At 46.5% G+C, this 27,498-nt stretch overlaps 1 protein-coding gene across 2 annotated transcripts in view; it reads right to left on the bottom strand.

The window, feature by feature from the left end:
* Positions 1–14,696: 14,696 nt before the first annotated feature.
* The window catches only part of RHEB (Ras homolog, mTORC1 binding), a 52,196-nt gene continuing 39,394 nt past the window's right edge, over positions 14,697–27,498 (bottom strand). For both annotated transcript variants that reach the window (XM_007983533.3, XM_007983532.3), the window contains exons 4-8: positions 24,572–24,654; positions 19,847–19,903; positions 19,687–19,734; positions 18,848–18,929; positions 14,697–15,198 (exon numbers count right to left, since the gene is read on the bottom strand). In XM_007983533.3, coding sequence (XP_007981724.1) covers positions 15,106–15,198; positions 18,848–18,929; positions 19,687–19,734; positions 19,847–19,903; positions 24,572–24,654 — 363 coding nt within the window. In that variant the 3' untranslated portion in view covers positions 14,697–15,105. The remainder of the gene's footprint in view (positions 15,199–18,847; positions 18,930–19,686; positions 19,735–19,846; positions 19,904–24,571; positions 24,655–27,498) is intronic.

Raw genomic sequence — 27,498 nt, forward strand, 5'->3', positions numbered from 1 at the left:
CTGCATCATGAACACACGGCAGGTGCCTCAGTCCCCTCGGTGTCACTGGGGCCAGTCCTGACCCTCCAGTCATCTCCTCTCTAAGTGGCCTCCCTCTCTGGCTCCTGGCATCCTCACCTGGGTCGGGGAGCTCTAATGAGAGGCCAGTACTGCAGCCACTGAAATGTGTGCCCTGCACCGGAGGGGCTGGTACCACCCGCCGCCCCCACTCGGTGCTTCCCCCCGGATGTGGTGGGGCAAGGAGCCAAATGGGATGATGATAGCTCTCCTCAGCTGAGCAGATCTTCCCCAAACACAGCTTTCCACGGCTTCTGCTTGGCTAAGAAGCTTCTGTTGCCCAGTGACTCATCCCAGCGCCTACCAGCAAACAGGTGGAATAGAATCACACCTCAGCCCTAGAGGCCAGAGGCAGCCTGGCTGCTGGGACGGGCTCTTTCCTGGCACCTCCGGGCTCTGTGGCTCAGGTGCTTGCTGGCTTCTGCAGGAGCTCCGGTGAGGTTGCTGGACTCAGTTCTGCCTCCCTAGGAGGGTGGAGGCTGAGCCTGTGTGTGTGCTCGTGTGCATGAGGGCAAGGGCAGAATGCAAGCGGCGCCTTAGAGGACTTGGACTTGGCAGCAAGGCCGCTGCCCCCTAAGACTCTTGTGTACACCAGGAGCAGGACCTTGCTCAGCACAGCCCACACAGTGGGGCATGTGTCCTAAGGGTGCATCGAGCCCAGAGGGGAGACTGGGATTTCCAGGATTTCAAGCGAGGTCGCCCTCAGGATGTACTGGACCTGAGCACATATTTTGTGCAGAATGGCTTTCTATATACACAATTAGAGTCCCTTGAAATCCGTACCACCACACCACTCCAGTGGCCCATCTCGGGCAACCCAGACCCAGTCAGAGTGATGGACTGACTTGCCAGGCCCACCCCCTGGAACCAGCCAAAGGGTTCAGTGGAGTTCTCTGGGAAGTTCCAGACCCCTGTACTCTTCGGGGCATCTGGCCAGGCCCCACCCCACTCACTGGGAGTGTGTGGAGGGTCGGAGAATCCCCCAGAGGGGCCCAGCTTAGCTCAGGGCCCCCACCTGAAGGCACTGCCAGCCTTGGCCAGTCCCAGCAGCCAGGGAGACACTTAGACACTTTGGATGAGGGTGGGAGTGCCGGTCCCTGAGGCGCAGGCTTCTTGCCTGGGCTTAAGGCAGGACTGACTCCAAGAACAGCGACTGCGCACAGCCAGGCCCTATGTACTGACCAAGCAGAGAGCTGGGCTGCAGCAGCTGGGGTCCATGGTGCCCCCCTCAGTGTCCCGCTGTGGACGCTACGGTCCCCTCAGCTGAAGTCCCAGGCTGCAGCAGCGTGCATCCTCACGCCCACTCTTCCAACCTCAGGAGTCTGGTGCACACAGCCTCGCTTGCTTCTCACGGCACAGCCCTCTGGGCCAGAGCCTCATTCCTTCAGGATCTCTGAGTCCATGGCCCTGAGCAAGGGAGCCCGGACAGTTCATGTGGGGCCAAGTGGGGTCCCAGCCCAGCTCACTCCTGGTCTGATTGCCTGCAGCCGGGGGCGGCCCACACAGTACGTGGTCCCGCACCAGCCAGGGACAGGGGACAAAGCACAGCCTGGAAGCCTGCCTCCTGACCTAGGCCACTGCGCATTTGTGTCACCATTTGGTCCTGGTGGAGGCCGAGTGGCTCAGGATGAGGCTGAACACAGGGCCAGTGGCAGAGAAAGGCAGGAGGAGAAAGGAGAGGAACTCCTGTCAGCAGGGACGTGGCTTTCACGGCAGCATCACATGCAGGATGAGATGAGACATTGGCAGGGTTCACATCAAGAGAGGGTTTTTATTTTTTATCATTTTAACTTTTTCTGAGACAGGGTCTCGCTTTGTTACCCATGATGGAGTGCGGTTGTGTGATCGTAGCTCACTGCAGCCTCAAACTCCTGGGCTCAAGTGATCCTCCTGCTTCAGCGTCCCAAGTAACTAAGACCACAGGCACATGCTCCCATGCCTGGCTAATTTTTACATGTTTTTGTAGAGCCTGAGTCTTGTTATGCTGCCCAGGTTGGTCTCTAACTCTTGGCATCAAGCAGTCCTCCTGCCTTGGCCTCTCAAAGTTTGTTTTTGTTCTTTTATTTATGTATTTTTTTGAGAGTGAGTCTCACTCTAATGCCCAGGCTGGAGTACAGTGGCACTATCTCAGCTCACTGCAACCCCTATCTCCCGGGTTCAAGCAATTCTCCTGCCTCAGCCTCCCGAGTAGCTGGGATTATAGGCGTGAGCCACCACGCTCGGCTAATTTTTTGTATTTTTAGTAGAGATGGGGTTTCACCATGTTGGCCAGGCTGGTCTCGAACTCCTGACCTCAAGTGATCCGTCCTCCTCAGCCTCCCAAAGTGCTGGGATTACACGTGTGAGCCACCATGCCCAGCCTTGTTTGTGTTTTTTAATTAAAACCGGCCTGCGGCAGGAGCTCCACGCATGGAAAGCGGAAGACAGCTGCTCTCCCAGGCCTTCCTCCTCGTCTCAGTTCACTTGCACTGCTGTCACAAAATTCCTGAGACTGGGTAATTCAGAAGGAGAAGAAACTCATGTTCTCACAGTCTGGAGTCTGGGAAGTCCAGGTCATGGTGCTCGCAGGGGCAGGGGCTGGTGAGGGCCTGCTTCTCACCGATGGCACAGCCTGTCTTCATCGGCATGAGAGTGGACCCACGACCTCAAGCCCTTTCATGAGGGCCCAGAGCCCATCTGTGAGGCTTCACCCTCAGGCTTCCTTCCCCTTGGAAAGGCCTCTTCTCTTCCTAATATCACACTGGCGATTAAGTTTCAATATGTAAATTTTGGGGGGTATGTTCAGACCACAGCACTCCTCAAATCCAAGCAGGATGTAGCAGAAGACAGAGGAGGAAGACTGGGCAGAGTGTCTGTGTCCTGAGCCCGCAGGGGAGCTGTTGGCACCCTCAGGAAGTCCCACAAGGAGCTGTGGGTCAGCCACCATCAGGTAACAGGTGGCAGGAAAGGGGGCTCTAGCCCTGGAGCCCAAGAGCCTACATGTCAGGAAGATGCCGTCCAACTGCCCCTCAAAACCAGGATCTGTGGAAACAAAAAAACACAGCAAGGCCTCACATCCCCCAAGGACTCTAATTCCAGGAGTTATGGAGCCTGCATGCCCGGCTTCGGGTTCCAAGGACCTGGCTGTCATTGCACTGCTGGGTGATGTCAGACACGTGCTCTGCACTGTCTCTTGCCACCTTCCCTGCAAAGCTATGAAGAAGCAGCAGGCAGAGTGGGCACCCCGCAGTGCCAGGCCCTCCCCTTTCCTGGGAGCCTGCGCTTTCAGGTCTCCCTTCACCCTGAACCTGGAAACCTCGAGGTCCCTGGGAGGGCGAAGTGTTTCTCAAAGCACGTGCTGCATCTTCATGAGGGGCTCCTGTGTGGCCCCCAGTCTAGCAGCACCAGGGTCACCTTGAACTCATCAGAAGTGCAAAGTCTGGGGCTCTACCCCAGAACGGCTGAATCTCAATCGGCCCTTAGCAACGCCTTCCCCCAGGTGGCCGTCTCAGGGCTGCTGACATGTGCATACATGCGCATATACACGGATCCATGCATGTGTGTGCAAATCAACTGGGACCATGGCCAGCTGTTAGAAAACGTGGGTTCTCGTCTTGGTTATAACATGGATTTTCTGGCTGCGTTAGTCCGTTGGCAGTGCTATAAAGGAATACCCGAGACTGGGTAATTTATTAAAAAAAAAAAGAGCTGGCCGGGCGCGGTGGCTCAAGCCTGTAATCCCAGCACTTTGGGAGGCCAAGATGGGCGGATCACGAGGTCAGGAGATCGAGACCATCCTGGCTAACACGGTGAAACCCCGTCTCTACTAAAAACACAAAAAACTAGCCGGGCGAAGTGGCGGGCGCCTGTAGTCCCCGCTACTCGGGAGGCTGAGGCAGGAGAATGGCGTAAACCCGGGAGGCGGAGCTTGCAGTGAGCTGAGATCCGGCCACTGCACTCCAGCCCGGGCGACAGAGCAAGACTCCGTCTCAAAAAAAAAAAAAAAAAAAAAAAGAGCTTTATTTGGTTCATGGTTTATTTGGTTCAGGATGTACAAGAAGCATAGTGTTGGCATCTGCCTCTGGAGAGGGCCTCGGGAAGCTTCCAATCACGGTGCAAGATGAAGGGGAGCCAGTGTACCCCACGGCAAGTGGGAGCAAGAGAGACGGGGAGGTCCCTGACTCATTTTAATAACCGGATCACGTGTGAACTCAGAATGAAAACTCACTCATTACTGTGAGGAAGGCACCAAACCACTCATGAGGGATCCATCCCTATGACCAAAACACCTTCCACCAGGCCCCCCTCCAACACTGGGGATCACATTTCAGCATGAGATCTGGAGAGGACACACGTTCAAACCATATCATTCCACCCCTGACACCCCAAATCTCATGTTTTTCGCACATTGCAAAATACAATCATCCCTTCTCCATGGTCCCCTGAAGTCTTGACTTTCTAGTATTAACTTAAAAGTCCCAAGTCCAAAGTCGCATCAGAGACTCAAGGCAAATTCCTTCCACCTATAAGCCTGTAAAATAAAAAACAATTTACTTCCAAGATACAATGGTGGTACAGGCACTAGGCAGTGATTCCCATTCCAAAAGGGAGAAACTGGCCAAAAGAAATAGGGAACAGGCCCTACACAGTCCAAAACCCAGCAGGATAGACATGAAACCTCAAAGCACCAACATAATCTCCCTGACTCCATGTCCTGCATCCTGGGCACACTGGTGTGAGGGGTGGGCTCCCACGGCCCTGAGCAGCTCTGCCCCTGCGACTTTGCAGGTTGCATCCCCCATGGCTGCTCTCCAGGTTGGACTTGAGTGCCTGTAACTTCTCTAGGCAAGCTGCTGGTGGCTCTACCATCCTAGGGTCTGGAGGGTGATGGCCTCATTTCCACAGGTCCACTAGGCAGTACCCCAGTGGGGACTCTACGTGGAGTGTCCGTCTTACATTTCTGCTCAGCATTGCCTTAGTATTCTCTCTGCAGGGACTCTGGGTGGAAATCTAGGGGGAAGCTGCCAAGCCTCTTTCACTATTGCACTCTGTGCACCTGAAGACTTAATACCCAAGGAAACCGCCAAGGCTTACAACTTGTGCCCTCCGAAGTGGTGTCCTGAGCTCTACCTGGGGCCCTTTGAGCCAAAGCTGGAGCTGGGGTGCCAGGGATGTGGGGAACACTGTTCTGAGGCTGAACAGGGCAGCAGAGGCCCTGGGCCTGGCCCACAAAACCTTTCTTTCCTTCTAGGCCTCTGGGCCTATGATGGGAGGGGCTATCATCCTGAAGACTTCTGCAATGGCTTTGAGGTCCTTTCCCATTTGACCATTAGCACTTGGCTCCCCTTTAGTCAAGCGAATCTCTCTAGCAAGTGGTTGCTTCAGCTCCTTTCAATTCCTCTCCTGGAAATGCTTTCCCTTCTTTACCACAAGGCTAGGCTGCAAGTTTTCCAAATTTTTACACTCTGCTTCCCTTTTAAATATAAGTTTTAACTTTAAGTCATTTCCTTATTCCCATATCTGAGCGTAGGCTGGGAGATGCAACCACACCACATCTTGAATGCTTTGCTGCTTAGAAATTTCTTCCACCAGATACCCTAGGTCATCACTCTTAAGTTCAAACTTCCAGATTCCCAGGACTTGGACACAACGCAGCCAAGGTCTGCTGACGTGTAAAGGGTGACCTTTGCTCCAGTTCCCAGTAAGTTCCTCATTTCCACCTGAGACCTCATCATTCTGGCCTTCACTGTCTATATTTCTATCATCATTTTGGTCACAACCAGTTAACAAGTTTCTAAGAAGTTCCAAACATTCCCCTTGTCTTCCTGTCTTCTGAGCATCTTCAAACTCTTTTACCTCTTCCCGTTACTTAGCTCCAAAGCCACTTCCACACCTTCAGGCATCTTTATAGCAACACCCTCCTCCTCAGTACCAATTTTCTGTATTAGACAATTTGTATTGCTATAAAGGAATACCTAAGCCTGGGTAATTTATAGAGAAAAGAGGTTTATTTGGTTCACAGTTCTGCAAGCTGTACACAAAGCAGTGTTGGCATCTGCTTCTGGTAAGGGCTTCAGGAAGCTTCCAATCATGGCAGAAGGTGAAGGGGAGCCAGTATATGTGGTGAGAGGGAGCAAGAGAGATGGAATTGGGAGGGGAACCCCGACTCTTTTTAACAACCAGGTCTTGCATGAATGCAGAGCGAGAACTCACTCATTAACATGAGAACAGCATCAAACCATTCATGAGGAATCCACCTCCGTGACTCAAACACCTCCCACCAGGCCCCACCTCTAACCTTGTGGATCACATTTCAGCATGAGATTCGGAGGGAACACACATCCAAACTCTATCACTGGCGACTCTTGGCAGATCACAATTTCTTTGAGCATCGCTTTCCTCCTTTGTAAACATGAAACTTCTGGCTAGCTGTCATCTGGGCTCCTTATCCTTTCTTGCCCTGGTTTGCCAGAGGCTGTCTTGGTCTTAAAACTGCAAGCCACAGCTAGGCGTGGTGGCTCACGCCTGTAATCCCAGCACTTTGGGAAGCCAAAGCAGACGGATCACCTGAGGTCAGGAGTTCAAGAGGTCAGGAGTTCAAGACCAGCCTGGCCAACATGGTGAAACCCTGTCTCTACTAAAAATACAAATTAGCTGGGTGTGGTGGCGGGCACCTGTAATCCCAGCGACTCAGGAGGCTGAGACAGGAGAATCACTTGAACCCAGGAGGCAGAGGTTGCAGTGAGCCGAGATTGCGCCATTGCACTCCAGCCTGGGCGACAAGAGCAAAACTCTCTCTCACACACACAAAAACAAGAAACAACCGCAAGCCACACACTGAAGGAACCCTCTGTTTTTGCCTCCTGGGGCTGCCATAACAAAGTAACCCAAACTGGATGTCTTACAACAATAGAGACGTATTCTCTTGTTCTGGGGGCTGGAAGTCTGAAATCGAGGTGTTGGGGGGTTGGTTTCTTCTCAGAGGCTCAGAGGAGAACCTGCTCCAGGCCTCTCCTGGCTCCTGGTAGTGCTGGCAGTCCTTGGTGTTCCAGTCTCTGCCTGTGTCCAAATTTATTTTTCTTTATAAGGCAGGGGTCCCAACCCCCAGGCCATGGACTGGCCTGGTCTGTGGCCTATTAGGAACTGGGCCATAGAGCAGGAGGTGAGCAGGGGGCAAGCAAGCATTACCACCTGAGCTCCGCCTCCTGTCACCTCAGTGGTGGCTTCAGATTCTCATGGGAGCACGAAGCCTATTATGGACCGTGCATGCGAGGGACCTAGGTTGCGTGCTCCTTACGAGAATCGAATGCCTCATGATCTAAGATGGAACAGTTTCATCCTGAAACCAACCCCTCAACTCCAGTCCGAGGAAAAACTGTCTTCCACAAAACCAGTCCCTGGTGCCAAAAAGGTCAGGGACCACTGTTCTAAGGACACCAGCCATTGGTTTAGGGTCTGACCTAATCCAGTATGTCCTCACTTTAACTTGCTTCATTGGTAATGACCCTATTTCCAAAGAGTCACATTCACAGGTACTGGGAATGAAGACGTCAACATGACTTTTGTGGGGACACAGTTCAACCCACAGCCCCCACTCAGTCCCAGTCCCCAGGGGGCGGTTAGTGGCCCGGCCACCTCTGCGATCCCACAGTCCTGTCACTCCGGCCCATGCTCCCTCCTTATTCGGACAAGAGCCCTGTACCATTATTGTCCAAGCCAGTGCTTCTCAAAATGCAGTCCCTGAGCCTGCAGCAGCAGCAGCAGCCTCCCTGGGACTTGGGAGAAATGCAGACGTCCTGCACCCGATGCGGTCTCCGCAATCAGGGACTGTGCAGGGGAGGCTAGCCTGTGTCAGCGAGCCATCCAGGTCACTGTGATACACGCGAATGTGTGGTAACTGCCGAGCCAGGCGGCTGCGCTGGCTTAGAGCTGTTACTGCCATTCTACAACTTTACACAATGACCCAGACACAGAAAAGGTTGCGCCTCGGAAAGATTTCTGTTATGGGATAATAAAAATCCCGACGTCAGAGCTAAGGAATGTGACCTTCCACTGCTCCAGTTGTAACTCCCTGCTGTCCTCCTGCTTGAGCCTTTTAGGGTAAAGTTCAGCACATATCACCCTCGTCAACCGCGCCCTGTAAAGCAGCCACAGAGTCCTGTACTGATGTGCTTGACTTCCTTGCTGATCTGATGATGGTAGGCGCAGGAGGGGAGTGGAGGGACATACAGAACGCCAGGCGGCAGCCACGCGGTGCAGGCAGAGGCTCTCTCCCCGCGGGGGCTTGCCAGCTGGCTGCTGTGTTCTTGTAGGGAATAAATCAGGAGGCATAGCTCTGCCCGGGACTTTCTTGGGCAGTAGGAGGAACTGGGTGAAAGGTCTTGGCTGCCGAGGCCACAGTATTTTCCGAATCCTGTGCTATTTCTTGTGAAACTACTAATGCAAGACTGTTTCCTAGATTGTGGCAGATGTGGGAGCTGGGGGGACCTTCGGAGCCGTCTCCCAGGCGACCCTGTTCTTCAGAGATAAGGAGCTGAGGTCCCACTGCTCAGAAGCTGACTGGGCATGTCAGCAGCCTCTCTGGCCATGACACAATCTGCTGTGCTGCCACAGGGTCTGACTGGGCAGGTGTGAGACTGAGCTCTGGGGACCCATAGTGACACCACACAGCCAACCTTCAGCATGCTGGTCATGAGGAGGGCGGGCCTGCAATCCTTGAGTCACTGTGTTGGTAGTTCTGAGTAGATCATACTATTCTTGATGCCTTGGGCCAGACTGGAATGAAATATTTTTTCTCGGATTTGGTAAACTCGTTTGCTGGGGTAAGTCGTGATGTTCCGTATTGTTTCTTTGGATGTGTAGACCAGGAATAAGATGGCAGCACTGCAGGATTCCGGAGCCACCCACAGCACCGACTGCTGCTGCAGATACACAACCGTGGGTGCTCATGAAGCTGCAGAAACTCGTGGGGACCCTGACACCAGGTGAGAGTTCCAGCTGGCAGTCTGAGGTGAACACACCCATCCTCAGGACTGTGGCTTGGTGCTTCTGTAGCACTTTGGAAACATCCAGGGTTTTCATACTTTTGACTGTGACAACAATCCCTGGTGAAGGGAAGCTTTACAAATAAAAGAAGATCACAGAATATAAAGGAGTTGCCCAAAGGTTCATATTAGCTGCAGAGGGGGCCAGGACTGGAATGTTCCAAGTCTTTGTCCCTGACTAGGGGTGAAGCTCTGATTGGGGTTCCCTGTGGACATCTGGCTCATGGGCTTTGTCCCAATGTGGTGTGGTGGAAACACGGACTAAGTAGGGGATCTGGAGACTAGCTGCCCCTTGACCTCTCTGGACCTCGAGTTCCATGCTCTGAAAACAAGGATGTTAAATTAGATCTGATTCTTTCCAGTTCTAACCCCACAGCAGCTCTCACCTGGCCATTCTGTTGCCCTCTAGGAAGTCATTGAGGTAGGGAGGATGGGCAACACGAAAATTCTCTTTCTGTTTTTCTTTTCTTAATATAAAACGTTCCCTTCTTGGGGGAGGGTAAGGAGGTGGAATGGTTCTGGAAACTCCCAAGGAATGCTTTGAAGGCATCCTGGTTCAAGGATTGCTAGGCAGCGTGGGCAAACAGAGTAACCACAGCCTCCAGAGGCTTCTGCGAGCACACACCTCCTGGAACCTCAGGCTCTGCTGAGGCGGCTCTGGCACAGGGGCAAGGCAGCAGTGTGCACACCTCTCAGACTGGGGCAGCAGCCCGCAGGCACTACAGACGTTTCCTTGAGAGCCCAGACCTCTACAAGCATCGCTATGAGGCAGTGGCACATTCTGGGGCATCTGAATGACTTCCAGACCTGTGGGTACAGCCGTGATCTCAGTCTGTTTGCATTAGTAATGGCAGAGGGCGCTGAGCAGGAGCAGCCCTTCCTTGTTAGGAGGTGGTGACAGATGGACTCAATAAAGACAGGTCAAATGGCAGCACAATGCACTGTATACATGGTGGGGGATTTTAACCACGCAGCAACAGGTGCAGGTTAAACTCAAAAGAACCTGCCCAGGTGGTGCCCTACAAAGGCTCCTCTGCTCATTCATTCAGCAGCAACACCATCAGACCCCAGGAACACAATGAGAACACTGGCAAAAACTGTCCAAATAAATAAACGTTTCCAGAGCTCCGGAAATTAACTAAAGGCTCATAATCCAGGGAGTGTTGAAGGAAACTGGCCGAATCTCAGAGCAGCAAGCATTGTGGCATTTTTACTTGCCCTATTCACAGCCCTCCAATCCTCTGCCCCCAAGCTCCCTGGTAGCCTTGAAAGCAACAGCAGCAATCCCCACAAAACCCAGCAGCTTAGCAGCCACAGGAAGGGTCAAGTTGAGGTTGGAGCTCAGTAACCTCATTTGCCTGGTCTGGTGGTCCTACCTGCAAGGCTAGCCTGTGACCTGACTCTGAGCTTGGCTCACCCAGCACTTTCTCCCTGGGGTGTCAGGGATTGCTTGTCAAAACAGGGATTGTTTGTCAAAACAATCAGCAGCGATTTTGGTTGACACTGGGGCAAACAACAAGCTAACAAAAACTGGAAAATGAGAAGCCCACAGGGGGCCTGAGAAGCCATTGTTTCTGGGGTTACACAAGAGCCTGCAGGCTCAGGGCTGAGTGCTGCTCAGGAAATACCCGAATAAGTTGGATGAGTAGAAGTGCTGACAGCAAAACTCTCCCCCCAACTTTTATACCCAACAAGACTATCCTTGAAAAATAAAGAAGACATTCCCAGATAAACAAAACCCAAGATAACCCATTGCTAGCAGACCTGCTCTATAAAATATACCAAAGGAGTCTTTCAGGCTGAAAGAAAAGGACACTAGACAGTAACTTGAATCCAAATGAGGCGTAATAATGGGCACCTGTAAAGGCAACCACATAAGCATGTAGAAAAGACAATATCAATGTATTTTCTTATTGCAACTTCTTTTCTCTATTTGATTTAAAAGGCAACTTCATAAGCAAATTGTAAGCCTGTGCTGATGGGCATATAATATACAGATATGCCATTTGCATGACAATGGCACAAATGAGGAACTAGAGCTAAGTTTTTGTATGCTATTGAAATTAAGTTGGTATGAATCTTAACTAGAGTATTATAATAAATTAAGATGTTAACTGTAATTCCCAGGGCAACTGCTCATAACTCACACACACAGAAACCACAAGGAAATTAAAATGGCACAGTAGAAAGTATTTCGTAGGGTCTGTGCTAGGAGGAGCTTGGAATCCAAGATGTCTGAGACAGACACTGTCTCCACTCCAGCCAAATCTAGTTGAGTAATACACAACATACACAATACAAGGAACAAAAGTGATGATCAGTTATGATACATGCTGTACCATGTAAGACGAGAGTGCTTGGATAGATTCAAATAGAGGGGTGCTTCAGGCCATCCTAGAAGCCCCTGAGAAGAGAGAATGTTGAGCTCTGAAGGCTGAGAAGTCTCAGGAAGGGGTGTCCAAGGCAAAGGGAAGAGCCCCGGAAACCCCCATGGCTAAGAGAGCTTTCTGGCTCTGGAAACTGACCAAGGCCACTGACCAGACAGGGTTGAGCTAAGCAGCAGCAAGGTCATGCTGTCTTGAGGCTGGGACACACAGATTTGGCACAATCACCACGGAAGGATTTTAAGCAAAGGAACTACATGATACTATCTTTACAAGCTGGCTTTGGCTGGGGTGTAGGGGCTTACAGAGTGTGCCATTGCAGACCAAGACACAGTGGAGACAAAAATGGACAAAATACAAGGTAGATTTTTGAAGGCAAGGCCCTTAGGATTTGTTGATGGATTGGATGAGAAGTATGAGGGAATGGATAAAGAACAGCTCCCAGATTGCTAGTTTTCATAGGGACCCAGCGAATAATGGTGTCATTTCGTGAAACACTAAGTCCAAGGGAGGACCAGGTTTCCAAGGAAAATCAAGAATTCGGTTCTTGATTTTTGGACATGTCAACGTGAGATGCCTACAAAACAGCTAAGTAGAAGAGTCTGTCAGGATCAGCCTGGAGCCCCAAGAGGTCAAGGTGGGAGACATTCTGGACTCCTCTGGCTACACAGAGTTAAAGCTATGCTTGAAGAACATCAACGCAGAGGGTGTGGGCAGGAAAAACGGCCTGCTGAGAGGTTTGATACAAAACAGCCGAGGAGACTGATGTACCAGCAGAGCTGGCAGGCCGACCAGGAGATGGTGGGGTAATGACACAGGGGAGATGGCGGTGAACTGTGTGGAATGCTACAGAGAGGTCAAGAAAGCAACCAGAAACTGCCTATTAGATTTGGTGACAAGCAGGTGAGAAGCCATTCAGGCAAGAGCATCTCCAGTGAACCACTGGGGAGAGATGTCCAGAGAGGATGGACAATTTAGTTTTAGCAAAATTCTATCACATTAATTTTAATTTGTAATGTGATTTTATAATTTGTATTTTAAAATTCTGAACTGCAAAATATTTTGGATATAGTTTTACAGTTGCACTTCCTGTATTTCAATAAATCTAAGACTACACTTATGTACCACAAAGAAAAGCATTGCCTTTTACAACACAATTTTATTTTAAGAGACAGGTCTGGCTGTGTTGCTAGGCTGGAGGGCAGTGGCTACTTACAGCCACGCTCCCACTGCTCATCAGCACAGTTCTGTCTGCTGGTTCCAGGTTGGACGGGTTCACCCTTCCTTAGGCAACCTCGTGGTCCCTAGCTCGCAGGTCACCATACTGATGCCGAACTCAGTGTACACACAGGATTAGCACTGCATACTATAGCCCAGAATGGGTGGGCTCCAGCAATCTCCCACCTCAGCCTTCCGAGTAGCCAGGACTGCAGACACATGCATCATGCCCAGTGACAATGTTTTATCACCGATTGTAAGACTAATACTCTGGCCAGGCGCAGTGGCTCACGCCTGTAATCCCAGCAGTTTGGGAGACCAATGTGGGCAGATCACCTGAGGTTAGGAGTTCAAGACCAGCCTGAGCAATATTATGAAACCCCATCTCTACTAAAAATACAAAAATTAGCTGGGCGTGGTGGCATGCGCCTGTAATCCCAGCTACTTGGGATGCTGAGAGAGGAGAACTGCCTGAACCTGGGAGGCAGAGGTTGCAGCGAGCCAAGATTGTGTTGTCATTGCACTACAGCCTGGGAAATAAAAGCAAAACTCCATCTCAAAAAAAAAAACAAAACAAAAAAACAAAAACGCTAATGCTCAAACTATCAAGTAAAGGAATCAACTGTCTTCTTGAGATTGCTGCCGTGGGCAGCTGGACTGGGGCCTCCCCTGTGTGGCATCTCCAAGACTTAGTGCAGGATTGACGCGGCACACGGGTGCGGGTTTCTCTGCTGTGTTCGTGGCACGCAGAACAGTGTCTGCTACGTGGCAGGTACTCAGGGCGTATCTGAAGGAATGTGTGCACTACACCACATACAGAAATGATAATATGCTCCCTCCAATCAGGAGGTCCAGTCCTTAAAGGACCACCCCAGGAGAGTTGAGTTGAACTTCAGTTTCTAGTACAATATGCGGCTGTAAGTTCCATTTACATAGACATAACTGGATGAACTAGGTCCCCATTTTCTGCTTAGTGTTCACACATTTTTAGTCCTAAGAATAACCCAGGTAATAACAATATCATGTTGTTAAAATTTATTTTTATTTAGAAGGTGATTATTTGGCCAGGCATAATGGCTCAGGCCTGTAATCCCAGCTACTCAGGAAGACCACCTGAGCCCGAGCCCAAGAGTTTGAGGCTATGATCTGCACTCTAGTCTGGGTGACACAGCGAGACCCTGTCTTTAAAAAGGGGTTTCGTGGAGGTCTTCTAAGGCAGAAATTTCATCCTGAAATGACAAATGAGGCAAAAATATTTAAAAGATCCAAATTAATGACATGTGTTTTAAGAACATAATTTTTCATTAACAATCAACTGCAAAGCAAAACTATATTTTGTTAATAAAGTCAATGGTAACATTTGCTTACGTATTAGAAATAGCCCTGTGACATTTCAGCTGCAAAAGGGAATCATTTAAAAAGCACTGCTCAGCTCCAAGTTTGACTTACAGACAAGGTAACAGCCACCAGGCAAATGAAATCCCTCTTCTCCTTTATAGTTGCTCCTTGGAGAGAGGGAGGCCCGTCGTCCGGGTCTGAAGGAGGCTCCCGAGACTGACACAGATCACTAAACTCCGGGGTGTTCTAGGAGAGTGACAGGCAGGGGTGTTTTCTCAATCATCTCCTGTCTGACACAGACATCAAGCTAAGCTATGAGCTAGGGTGAACAATGCCTCTCAGCAGCTCCTCCTCCTTGACCAGGCTCCCGACCACGGAGCATTTCAGCCAAGGTTTGGGGATCTAAGGATGGAAGGAAAGAATGTGATCACTGGGGAGGAATTCCCCTCACAGACCCCCGCCAGAGCCACTCAGCTTCAGTCAGCTGTAACCCAGCCTCAACACCTGCCCGTCACTGCGCAGGGAGTCCATGGCAGCAGCCGTGTCAGCACACCTCCTCCTGTGGCCACATCGTCACTGGCTTCTGGAATCCAACCTGGGGCCTTCCTGAAGCCAAGTAAGAAACTCAGGACAAGGCTTCTCTTCTTTGAAAGCCACATCAAGTAGCACAAAGGACTGAGGTTTGCAGCTATTTTATTTACAAGTATACATTAACACAATGAAATAAACACTGATATATTGAAGCCTAGTTAATAGTAGTGTAACAATATGCATCATTTTGATGATTACATTATTTTAAACAACAAACTACACTGAAAAATTAATGCCGATAAAATTCTTGGTCATAATATTAAGAAATACAATATATAAATTGAAAATATGATTGCTTAAAATTTGAAAATGGAAGTGAACTCATTTGGACAGACTCAGAGTTAACATAATCTGAAGGGAGGGGAGCTCTGACCCAAATGGTATCTTTCAGGTTAACAGAAGAAAAAAGAAGCATAGTTGATCTTCAAGGAGAACGGGCAGTTTGCTTCTTCAGGTAGAATATATTCCCAGTGTCCTCAGGCTTCACAGCAGAATCACATCACCGAGCATGAAGACTTGCCTTGTGAAGCTGCCCCATCCATTTTTTCTGCCTCCAAAATTATCCTTCTAAAAACATCAACAGCAGTCTGGAGGGAGAAAGAAACCCAATCACAGTGTCAGTGTGAAGCTGAACTCCGAGACTACTTCCTGGACTGAGGAGGGCGTGCCACTTGCCTGGCCCTCCTGCTGGTGGAGGAGGAGGGGTTCTGGTGAGCCCCAGAACTTCAGGGCCCCCCGACGCCCAGTAAGGCCACTGCCCACCCCTCCTGACCCAGACCATAACCAGCCTCCCACTGTGCTTTTGACCGTTTTCTTCAGGCACCAGGAGAGGCCCAAAGAGTCCTCACTCCTGGACTCACCACCATCTCCTGTCCCACTCCACCCCACGACCCCCACCCAGTGTCCTCTGGACCTCAGAGTCCCTCTTCACTTCTGGCGCTATCTTCCCTCCAGTCCCATGGGACACACTCTCCTAGCAGCCCTTGCCTCTCACATCCTTGACTCCAAGAGGCCTCGAGTGGGGGAGGCACCCTCCGTGCTCCTGAGATGCCATGATGCCAGCCTCCAACACCTCTGCGGCATAATTCTTGGCCACTTCAATCCACAAACTGCCCTCCCTATCTCCTGGCCTCTCCTCTGCTGCCCGTCTTCCTGCCCTTAGCCTCAGCCCAGGGTCAACTCCACCAGTCCTTCACCACAAAGAGGAATCATGGCCACTTGTGGCAGGAACTCTTCTTACACTGAGGGGAGAGAAGAACTGTCAGGTCCTGTCTTTTTTTTTGTTGTTGTTATACAGATTGGAGGTTTCTATGTTGCCCAGGCTGACCTCGAACGCCTAGCCTCGCCTCCTTATGCACCACAACACGCCTGAGCCACCGTGACTCCCCGACCCTGTCCTTTAATAAATGCAGTCCTGTGGTCATGAAAACCTGCCCCTGTTCTCAGAAGCCGCACGGGAAGTGCCCAGTTCTCCTAATCACCAAGAATCCCCCTCCCCCATCACTCCAGTGACTTCCAGTATCCCACGAAATGACAACACACCAACTGCCAGTGTCCCACCAAACCACCTTCCCAGCTCTTTTTCTCTAGCTACCCTGAAGCAACAATTCTCAGCCCCACAGGGGCCTGATTTGTTGACCCTATTATTACATCTCCCATGATCCTTAACCATTTCTTGCTGTTCCTTTCCCTCTCAGTCAGCTCAGACTCTGCAGGCCACCATGGCGCCACTGTACTTCAACTCCCTTCCCTACCAACTGTCACCAGCATGGTGCCCGCGGCCACCCAGTAAACGCTGCCCAGGGAAAACACACACCGCTGACTACTGACCTCACACCCATGACCAGGAACCTGGGACAGACGCTTGGTGCTGCCTAGCCACCCAATTGCATCCCTGGGGCTGGGCACTCCCCAGAGAAAGGATTCATGCCTTGTCTCTTCTCCTCAAATGTTCCCCATCCTCATGCTCAGCTGAAAACCTTGTTTTACACACTTCACTGGAAAACAGAAGCCACATTCATGAAAGAACTCCACATCCTCCGTCCACCAAGCTGACCCACCCACTTGAATGTGGGCTCCCATCCTCAGCCTTCTGTCCTATTGCTATGAATGAGGTGTCTGTCCTCCTAGTTAACCGAAGCCAACCCCAGGTCCCACCCCGCTTGTCTAATCTAGGTCACCGGCTTCGGATCACCTGATTGACAGGAAGCAGTGTGTAGAGAAAAAAGGACTAGATGTGGATGAGATTTACAATTCAGTCTTAGTTCTTACACCACGTAAGGTAGTGGGTGATCTTAGAAGTCATTTAACCTCTCTGAAACTTAATTTCCTCACTTCTAAAATGAGGCGGTTCAACTACATGATCTGAGGGATACAGTCTGTAGGCACTCAATAGATGACTGATTTAATTCAATTTTTAAAATATAGGTATCTCTTAACTATCTCAATTCTTATTTGAATTCTGCCTATACTCAGAAACTGAGCTGACTTCAATAAATCCCTTGCTATCTGGAACTTGGGAACCAATTACACAGATCTGTTTATTCATTGTTTTCATCCACACATAAGAGGACATAATCACACGGATTCACTATCCCTCCATATCCCAACACAGGACGGATTCACTATCCCTCCACATCCCAACACAGGACGGATTCACTATCCCTCCATATCCCAACACAGGACGGATTCACTATCCCTCCACATCCCGACACAGGACGGATTCACTATCCCTCCATATCCCGACACAGGACGGATTCACTATCCCTCCATATCCCGACACAGGACGGATTCACTATCCCTCCATATCCCGACACAGGACGGATTCACTATCCCTCCATATCCCGACACAGGACGGATTCACTATCCCTCCATATCCCGACACAGGACGAAGCCAATTTGACTAATATGGGATACTTGGGCTGACGGATAACCCACTAGATACTAACACACCGTGCTGAACGTTATGAAGGATATTTATGTAAATGATACCGACTCAGATCTCAGAATAAATTAAGGGGGCTAAGAGAAGAAACCACAATTTCTTTCAGCTGGATGGATCCGGAGGGTTCAACAAGAAGGTGAAATCTAGGTGGAGCCTTGAGGACTATGAACCTCTGTCATGGTGAGAGGGGCGGAGCAGGGAAGGAAGAGTGCCAAGGCTGCTGGCTCCCGGCCCTCCCAGGGAGGAGGCACCACCTTACTACACTAGAGCTTCCTCAGAGAAATGAAAACCGAGTCATCTTACCTGAGGATCAAACACGGCCACACGTTGAAAACACATTCAAAATAGAAAACCCCACATGCTAGAAGCAGATACTTGGAGAAGGGTTATTTTAAACCAGAGGCAGCATGAGGAAAGGTGAGACATTCTGAAAGTGGAGTGGACAGGAGATGATGTATTTAAGGAAGGGAGCAGTTTGATGTGATTGAAAGTACAAGAATGTGGTGAGAGAAGAAACTAGAAAAGAACAAATCACTGACTGCGCTCAGGACCAGGCGAAGGTTCTACGGAGAAAGGGCAGTTCACTGACAGTTTGAGTAGAGGACGGTACCATCAGATGTATGTCTTTAGAAAGTTAAGGGCAGCAAAGAGAAACATATAGATGAAAAATGCACTGGGGGCGGGAGACAAGTTTGGTGCTGGGGGTCTAAATTAAAGCAATGGAAGAAAAAGGTTCATACAGGATTGTGAAGCCTCCTGAAGCAGAATCTACATACTTCCCAGAACATGCCTTTAAAGGTACATCTACAGGGTGAAATTGGTACTAAATGCTTATAAGATGGTTCTTAATCATTTCTATGTTAAAAATTAACACATACGTCTGACCCGGTTTCATCTAACAGAAAAAAAAGCCAGGGGGTAGGTACAGTTAAAAATCAGTGCTAATGATATAATTTTTTTTTTTTTTTTTTTTTGCTGCATGGACTTATTTCTGTATCAGTTATTAATACAAAACAAAATACATGTTTACAAAAGGTAGTATTTCCCTTACTAATAGTTTATGTTTATCCTACAAATATCCTAGGTTCCACTGTAAGTAGAATATTGACTGAATTTATAAACACCTAAGTAGTATCTTCCTAAAGCAACACAAAGCTTGGTATTAGAAATGTTCTGGAAGGCCAAATGTTATACAGGAGTGATCAAGACAGAGGTCAAATGCCAACTGCAAGGAACACATCCATGTGACTGATGAGAACGCAATGCAAAATGAGGTTTATAGAATCTGTTACCTGATTTTCTTTAGCAGAAGATTCCAAAAAAGCTGCATTCCAAGATTCTGCCAAAGCTTTCCCTTCTTCATAACTGATCACCCTAAAGGACAAATAAAATTCTGGTTAAAGTACTTTGCTCTTCATTATATAAAATATCTATAATTGATTTTGAAACAGGCTCCATTTTGGTCAATTTCTTTCTCATGAAGCAGAACCATGCCCTGGCCTAACATTAGCATCGAGAATGTAACACAGGAGTGTTTCAATTACGCCTGAGCTGGGGAACAGAATAGACATTGCCTTATGGGATTATCCCTGCTCCAGCAAACCTTCCAGCTCAGAGAACATGATCCTATTTTCCAGTACTCCCGTATCTGTAACAATTGACTATTCTACAGCTAGGTTTTAAGCACCCAAGGCCAGGGGAAATTGTCAAAGGGCCTGAAAGCTCAATTCTCTTGCGTGCAGGATGTAGAGTCTCTTACTGTCTGACATGAAGCTGCCTGGGCATGGGACATCTGCCTCCTTTGCTCCCCACTGTAATCCCAAACCCTGGTACTCAAAAACCACTTGCTGCATCCATGAGCACCACGTCTTTTTAGAATTTGCTCTATGCAAGGTGGTAGATAACCTAAAGGTAGTTTTCTATAAAGTTTGCTCTCTCTTTTCTAGAGGAATGTGAGATTTCTATTGCACTTTTGCTTCTGCTGCACACGACCATAACATCTCTGAACAGATAAGAAATGCCACAGCTAAAAATATTCTTGATATCAGAACAATAATTAAAATGACACTTCAGTGACTAAATCATCTTAGACTTGACTTTAGAAATCACTAATGATTTAAAAGCTACATACCTTTCCATATGCAGGTCTTTCTTATTCCCAACCAACATAATAGGTATTCTATTTAAAAGAAAAACAAAACAGAACAAAATAGTCAGTGCCAGATTGTACTGCTCAGAAGATACTATTATAAGAAGTTTCTCTAACAAACAGATAAAATGGTACTACTTACTGTACTTTCCCCACCATATCCAATAATTTGCCATGGATAACTTTAATCACTTCAAAACTATAAAACAAAAAGTATAAATTAGACATCCATTTTAATGTTGAAGTTTTTAAATGTATGTTATGTTGACAGCTGGAAAATGCAAAATGTCACAGACTCACCATTTTAACATAAACTGAACACAAAGAAGTCTTGTTTTTTCCTAGCAATCCATTCACATGTGCACACATCTGACACTCAGTAACCCTGACTGAGGATATTCAAAGTGAAACAGGTAAGGCATTCAAATGGAAAGCCTACCACTGGGCTGACAAACCACATAAATGCAATTTTTAATCACCCAACTTATTCAGCAAAGAACCAACTGTTTACATTACAACTTGAACAGCTTTTCCTAGAGTGCCCTAGTGCACTCAGCCTGTTCCTGTTTTCTTTCCTAGGTACATACATTCTCTGGGTGATGCCAATCTCTCTTGGCTTTCAATCAGATCAATAAGCCGATGACTCTAGGTTGAAGGTGGCTCTCACTGGGAAGGGCATCTGAGATGTCACAATGATCACTCGAAATCTGCCATAGTAGGATTATTTATACCATTGAATGCAGACAAACGGCCACAAACCATTTCCCACCCTCCCCCCAAAAACCCAGGCGAACATTTGCCAGCACATCACTGGCTCTACGTTCAAATCCTACCTAGAATCTGATGGCTTCTCACTCCCCGCCACAGCTGCCACCGAGGTGTGAAATTCCTGGCCCAAGACTGCCTGCATCACAGCTACAGCCCCACCCTTCCCTGCCACCCCTGCTCAGCACAGCAACCAGAGGACTCGACTGCAGCGGATGGGCAATGTCTCGTTCAACGTCCTCTGATAGGCGGCCATCTCTACTCGGCCCCAGTTACTCTCAAACCCTGACTTCTGCCTCCATTCCTGTCTGCCCCCTCTTCTGTTTTGTCTGAGCTGCACTGGCCTCCTGACATTCCTTTAACACCGCCACAGCCTCTGAAGTCACTCCCCGTGTGCCTGGTATGTTCCTTCTCTAGGGATCCCTTGCTTCAAGTCTTTCCTCAAATGTCACTTTTTTTTTTTTTTTTTTGAGATGGAGTCTTGCTCTGTCACCCAGGTTGGAGTGTAGTGGCACGGAACTCAGGTCACTGCAACCTCCGCCTCCTGGATTCAAGCAATTCTCCTGCCTCAGCCTCCTGAGCAGCTGGGACTACAGGTGCCTGCCACCACATCCGGCTAATTTTTGTATTTTTAGTAGAGACAGGGTTTCACCATGTTGGCCAGGCTGGTCTCAAACTTCTGACCTCGTGATCCACCTGCCTTGGCCTCCCAAAGTGTGGGATTACAGGCGTGAGCCACCGTGCCCAGCCTCAAATGTCACTTCTTACACCTCTTCTGTTTATCCTAAATTACAAATTCCCTGTCTATTTCTTACCCCTTCTGTACTTCATTTTTCTTGACAGCATGGTCACAGACATCCTATCTCATATGTGTGTCGTTTTACTGTTTGTCTCCCACACCAGAAATAAGTTCCACAAGGGCAGGGATTCGTCTGCTCTGTTCATGGTTGCATCACAAGCTTCGGAGCAAGTTAGCTTGTTGAATGAATTACACACTGTGCTATTTTAAACCACGTGTGCTGTCACTTTGATAAAAACAAAAATGAAATTTAACCCCCCTACAAGCTCGCTGTGGGTCAACAATGGGATATGGGTGTCCTAAGGACCTGCGGTTACATTACAGAACCACGTTTTCCTCCGCATGCTGTATTTGCCTACATTTAAAAGTGTCACCACTTGGGCAAAAATACAGTACCCTGTCACGTGAGAAACGGCTGAAAGAACTGGGACTGTGTGGCAGGCAGCTTGGAGCCAGCTCCCAGAGCTCACGCTCTCCTAGCGGCCACACTGTGTGTCATCTCCCTGCATGGACATAACAACGTGCATCTAATGAACAGAATATGGCAAAGGTGACGGGATGTCCCTTTTGAAGTCAGATGGGACTGCAGGCCCTGCTGACACTCACCCTGCGGCTGCAAGAGACTGAAGTAGAGGACACAGCTAGGACACGCCCAAATTCCCGATCCACAAATCTGTGAGATCATAAATGTGTACTGTTCTAAGTGGCTAAATTTCTTGAGGTCACTGATTTTCTGAATCAAACTGGTTGATTCAGAAAGTTTTACTGACATATTTCTTGTATATTTATAAATATTTGTGTATTCAGCATATAGATTTCTAAAAAACAAAACACCACTCTTCTCACACTCATGTTTGAGATTTGAGAATGCTCATTAAACTACGAGCTACTAAGGCAAAAGGCATATAACAAAACAAAACACACCTATTTTAGTAAGGAGAAACTTGGTCAAAACTTGCAACAGTGCCACTGAGAGGACACAGTATCAAGGTTTTTGTCCTCTGCTTTGCACTAGGCCAATGTTTTCTCCAATACATAAGGTCCTTGGTGAGCACATTTTCATATTTTTAATCCAGATCAACTTATTTTTCAATTTCCCCAGTGATACGTGCTATGTTTTCAACTTGATTCTATAATGTCATCTAATTTGTGCCCACCAAAGGAGATTAAAAAAAATCAGTGGACGCACTAAGAAAATTTTCTACCTACTATTTTGATGCCTCAAAGTAACAATTTGTAATGTTGGTAAAAAACACCAACATTATTTTCTAAAAATTAGCTAGAATAAAATTATACTTACCAACAACAAAACAATTTTTGAATCATGTTTTTCAAGTTAATTGGTAAAATAATGGTAATTCACAAACAAACATGAACTTCCAACATTCATTAGATTAGTGGTACATTAAATTTGTTCTGGACAAGGCCTTACACATGGCAGGCACTGAAATGGAAAATCTTAGAATTTATCGAGCAAACGAGAGCTTAACATGAGTTATATATACAGTAAGTACATTTAAAAAATATACAACTGAAATTAAGAAAATCTTTGTACAAAAATGGCCAATATTTTTACTAAAGTGCTCGTGTAAGTCAGTAAGAAAACAATGTTTCCAAATACTATGTACACTGTAGTTTTAAGCATAAAATCCAATCTAAGCATTGCTTTTAGTGACAAGAATATGAATACATTAAAACAGGAAGAGAGCTATCCATCTATTATTGAATATGAAATATTATAAAGCTATTTACTATTTCAAACACTTGGTAATATGGAAAAATATATATTACATGGTAAGTAAAAATACAAAAACATGGAAAATATAAACCATAAAACAGCATTCAGAGAGCAAATAAAAGGATGTTAAAACAATCCATGCAGACTAAAACAAAGACCAGAAAAAACATATACCAAGATATTCCCAGTATCTATGCTTAGGTAATGATATCAAGAATGATTACCCCCACTTTCTATTTTTCACAGTTTCCCAATTTTCCTTAAGGAACACATAATTTTGGTACTTGGTTTTGATTCAGGTGTAAACTTTCTCAGGGACTGACAGTATGGGGTCTGTTTATAAGAATGGCCGAGAATGGTACTCAAACATTTTATAGCTAGAACTCAACACCCTAAATATGTTTCTCTGCCATGGAGAAAAATGTTAAGCAACACACTCACAGAGCTGCAGACTGAATTTTCACTGGCAGTGGAGTATGTGGGGGTAAGGAACCCAGACACTGGCCAACATGGTGGCCTCCAGCCACACGTGGCTACTAAGCACCTGAAGTGGGGCTACTGTAACCGAGGGAGTATGAATTTTTCATTTTTAGTTAATTTAAAAAGCCACCTGCGGAACAAATAGCAAACACTTCTATCACTGCAGTAAGTTCTATTGGATAGTGTCAGCCTTGACTGTGGAACTGGAGAGATGGCTATGAATCCCAGCAACGTCATTTTGTAGCCCTGGGCAAGTTGCTTTAGCTCTGTCACTCAGTCTCTTTCTATGTAAAGTGGGATATAAAACATCTCTGATGAAGGATTGTTTAAGGTAATGATGAAATAGGTAATGTATCATATGTAGGCAAAGAGCATAACAAACTCCCCAATGTGTCGCACACACTCAATAGATGCTAGGTAGCCACCAAACGCCCTCCACTGGCACTGATATTTTCATAAAGTCTTCAAACATAAGCTGTCACCAATGCCCAGAGCTCCGCTGCTGTATACAGCCAGCTGTTCTGTTAACAGACACAGACCACTGCTCCTCCTGATAACACACGCCATCCCCCGATAAGAGATGACATGAGATATGTAGCTAAAGGAACCGACATCCATTCTTATTTATACAAATAATGGCTCTGTTTTTATGTAGTAAAGAGAGACTCTATTACCAAAAGGTCTTATTTCATAAATTCAAAGGATAAGATATTGAACAAACCCAAACCCTCAACATTTTATTAGAAAGTCTATTTCACCTTAATATGGTAAAAACATACACAAAGTAAAATCAATTTAGGCATTTCCCATTTCAATTAGCAGAAAAGCTTAGATCATGCTGAACCACTATTTTTCCCGGCAGCTCGAGGTAAGAAAGAGCCTTTTATCCTATTGATGCAACTAACAGAACATTTAGTGGGCCATGTTTTCCCCCAACAACCCAGTTGCTCCACAAGAAAATCACTAAAAAACATGTAGCCTACTAATTCTAATTGTCACTATTAATAATTCCAGCATAGTCCTTTAAAAGGATCAATGCTATCTATGAGTAGCAAATAAACTCAAGCAGGCAGCAGGAGCCTTACCTTTTGATTGATGTAACAGAATACACAAGAATATAGCCATTAATATCTATGGAGTAGGTCTGAGGAAAGATAGAATATTCATCCTGTGGAAAAAAAAAATATATTTGAGTAGTCTTCATATAGCATCACAAGCAACCTTTACCCAAAGTTTTCCATGTATTACCTGAAGAAATCAAAGTAGACACAGAGTGGATTACAGTATTATGCCAGAAACAGCCTACACACTGAAGCTTTAAGAATGGCTTGGAGGTGATAATGTGGTTCAAGCCAATATTTAAAAATGACTAGCTGTTCTAGAACTTTAGGGGAAAGTCTGATGACCTCCGTAACTCCTGGCAGAAGAGGATGGATGGAACATAAAGATGATTGATTGGCTCTGTGATCTCAAAACAAGGGATGAGCATGACTAAGTCCAGAATCTTCTAGACCTCAGGACATTTATACATCCTGCTGATTTATGCCATAAATCTGTATTTTTATACTTGAAACTGTCCTATTATTTAATTTATTCTCTGCATGTCAGTCACAATGACCTGAGCTTCAATCTACATGTTGCTAGAGGGGTGCCAATAGCATCTGGGGGGGGGGGGGGGAGGGGAAGGAAGGGAGGGAGGCAGGGATGGGGAGAGAGAGAGAAAGACAGAGAGAGAGAGAGAGAAAGACAAAAGAGGATCAAAACACCAGATTCAATTGAGGTATTCAGACTTTTGGGGACCAAGAGAGTTACTTACTGAGCAACTCTAGGAATTAAAGAGAAAGGTACCTATTATGCAACAGCATAGTAGTCCTTAGTTTTATAAAGCAACATTATGAAACTTTGCTTTATATACATATTAAAGCATACAGAAAGTTCTAATGTCAGTGCAGTTTTCAACAGTACATGCTACTGTCTGGTACAAACATTTCATTCTTAGGTGAAACTAAATTGTCAACATAATACATGTCCCAAGCACTATTACGGAAAAATCACATCATGGTACCAGCAGATTAAGCAGCAGTCTATTATTTTTGTAAACTTACAGTATGGTTATAACCACTGTTTACGACAGCCCAGAATTACTGCCCTGTGGTAAAGTTCTTTAAAGAAAAAAAAAAAGAAAAAAGAAAAATAAAATTAAGTTTTACTATAAATTCTTTGATATAATAAATAAGATTAAAAACAAAATCCCAAATGATTTTAATCACTAGCTCAGCGAGAGTAGGTTCAAAGTTAAAATTCTGTTTTCCCTAGAGGGAAAATGTGGAAACATAGAAAAAAGTAGTTATGTCTAAGAAGCACTGAGTGAAAAACCACCAGTTAGAAGATATAATGGAGGAAACAGCCCCTAGCTGATATAATTCTGAAAAAAAATTTTTTTTTTTGAGACGTAGTTTTGCTCTTGTTGCCCAGGCTGGAGTGCAATGGCACTGTCTCAGCTCACTGCAACCTCCATCTCTCAGGTTCAAGCGATTCTCCTGCTTCAGTCTGCTGAGTAGCTGGGACTACAGGCTACACCACCACACCTGGCTCATTTTTGCATTTTCAGTAGAGACAGGATTTCACCATGTTGGCCAGGCTGGTCTCGAATCCCTGACCTCAGGAGATCCGCTTGCCTTGGCCTCCCAAAGGAGCCACTGTGTCCGGCCTTTAAAGTCTACTTTCTGAGAAAGAATAATAGCAATATAGTAGAAATTGGGAGGGTAGGTGAGTAGAAACCATAAAGCTCTCATAAAATAATACTGTACTGGCTCACAAATAGAACAGACTGAAAAATCTAGAAAGATCTGATAGATATGAGAATGAGGTACCTGATAATATTGGCATTTCAATCAGTGAGGACCAAAAGTAACCCTCAACTGAGCGTAGAGGGACACCTGGGGATGAATGGCTAAGCTGGATCTCCAATTCACACCTCGGCAAAAACATATTCCAGACGAAGCAAACATTTAAAGACGAAAACGATGGGCACAATAGATGCGAGAACTTAAAACACATTATCAGTTAAAAAAGATTAATAAATGAAAAAGTTCTTCATGGCTGCAAACCTCTCAAACAAAAACCATAAATAAAACACGAACTGAAAACAAAACTGTGCATCTCAGATCATATACAAAATGTTAATTTTCTTCACATATCGAGGGGGAATCTCACATCAACACGCAGACTAACCACCCAATAGAAAAAAAAAGGCAAAGTACACAGACAGGATAATTCACAGGGGAAAAAAAAATACAAACATCTTCCAACACAGGAAAAAATCAAAGCCCCTCCTAAGAAGAAAAATGCATTATTATAAGTACACTGGGATGCTATTTTTTACCTATCAGATTGGCAAGTACCAAAACGTTTGGTTAACACACAGTGCTGTTGAAGGTGTAGGGAAACAGACACCCTCATTCACTGCTGGCAAGAACATGAACTGTAACCCTATGATAGCCCACATCCAGGAAGTTTTCCTATGCGCATCATTATCCTATGTGTAAAACAACGTCTGGGACGTTCGTTAAGGGATTGCTGATGGTAGCGAGACAGGCAACAGTCTAACTGTTGATCAGCAGTTAACTTACAACATATAACCCAACAACTGGACATTATGCGGCCTTGAAGAGAGGCCATAGGTATTGATATGGAATAATCTCCAAGATGGAGATGTATTACTCTTTGTGTAAAAAGGAAAAAAAAAAACAAAACCAAGCTTAAAACTATATTTGCATATTCATGTATCAAGTATCCTAGAGGCATATACTAGAAACTGGTAAATGGGGTTGCTGGCGGGGGTGAGGGGGTTAGATAGCTAGGGTAGGAACGTCTTAAGTTTTACTGTTTACACATTTTTGCACTATTTATTTTTGTACTATGTGCATTACACCTATTTTTTAAAAATTAAACTTAATTTTCAAAATAGCAAATTTGGTTACATTATAAGATGGATTGTCATTGAATCAAT

Source organism: Chlorocebus sabaeus, chromosome 21 (assembly GCF_047675955.1).
Source record: "Chlorocebus sabaeus isolate Y175 chromosome 21, mChlSab1.0.hap1, whole genome shotgun sequence".
NCBI classification, from domain to species: domain Eukaryota; kingdom Metazoa; phylum Chordata; class Mammalia; order Primates; family Cercopithecidae; genus Chlorocebus; species Chlorocebus sabaeus.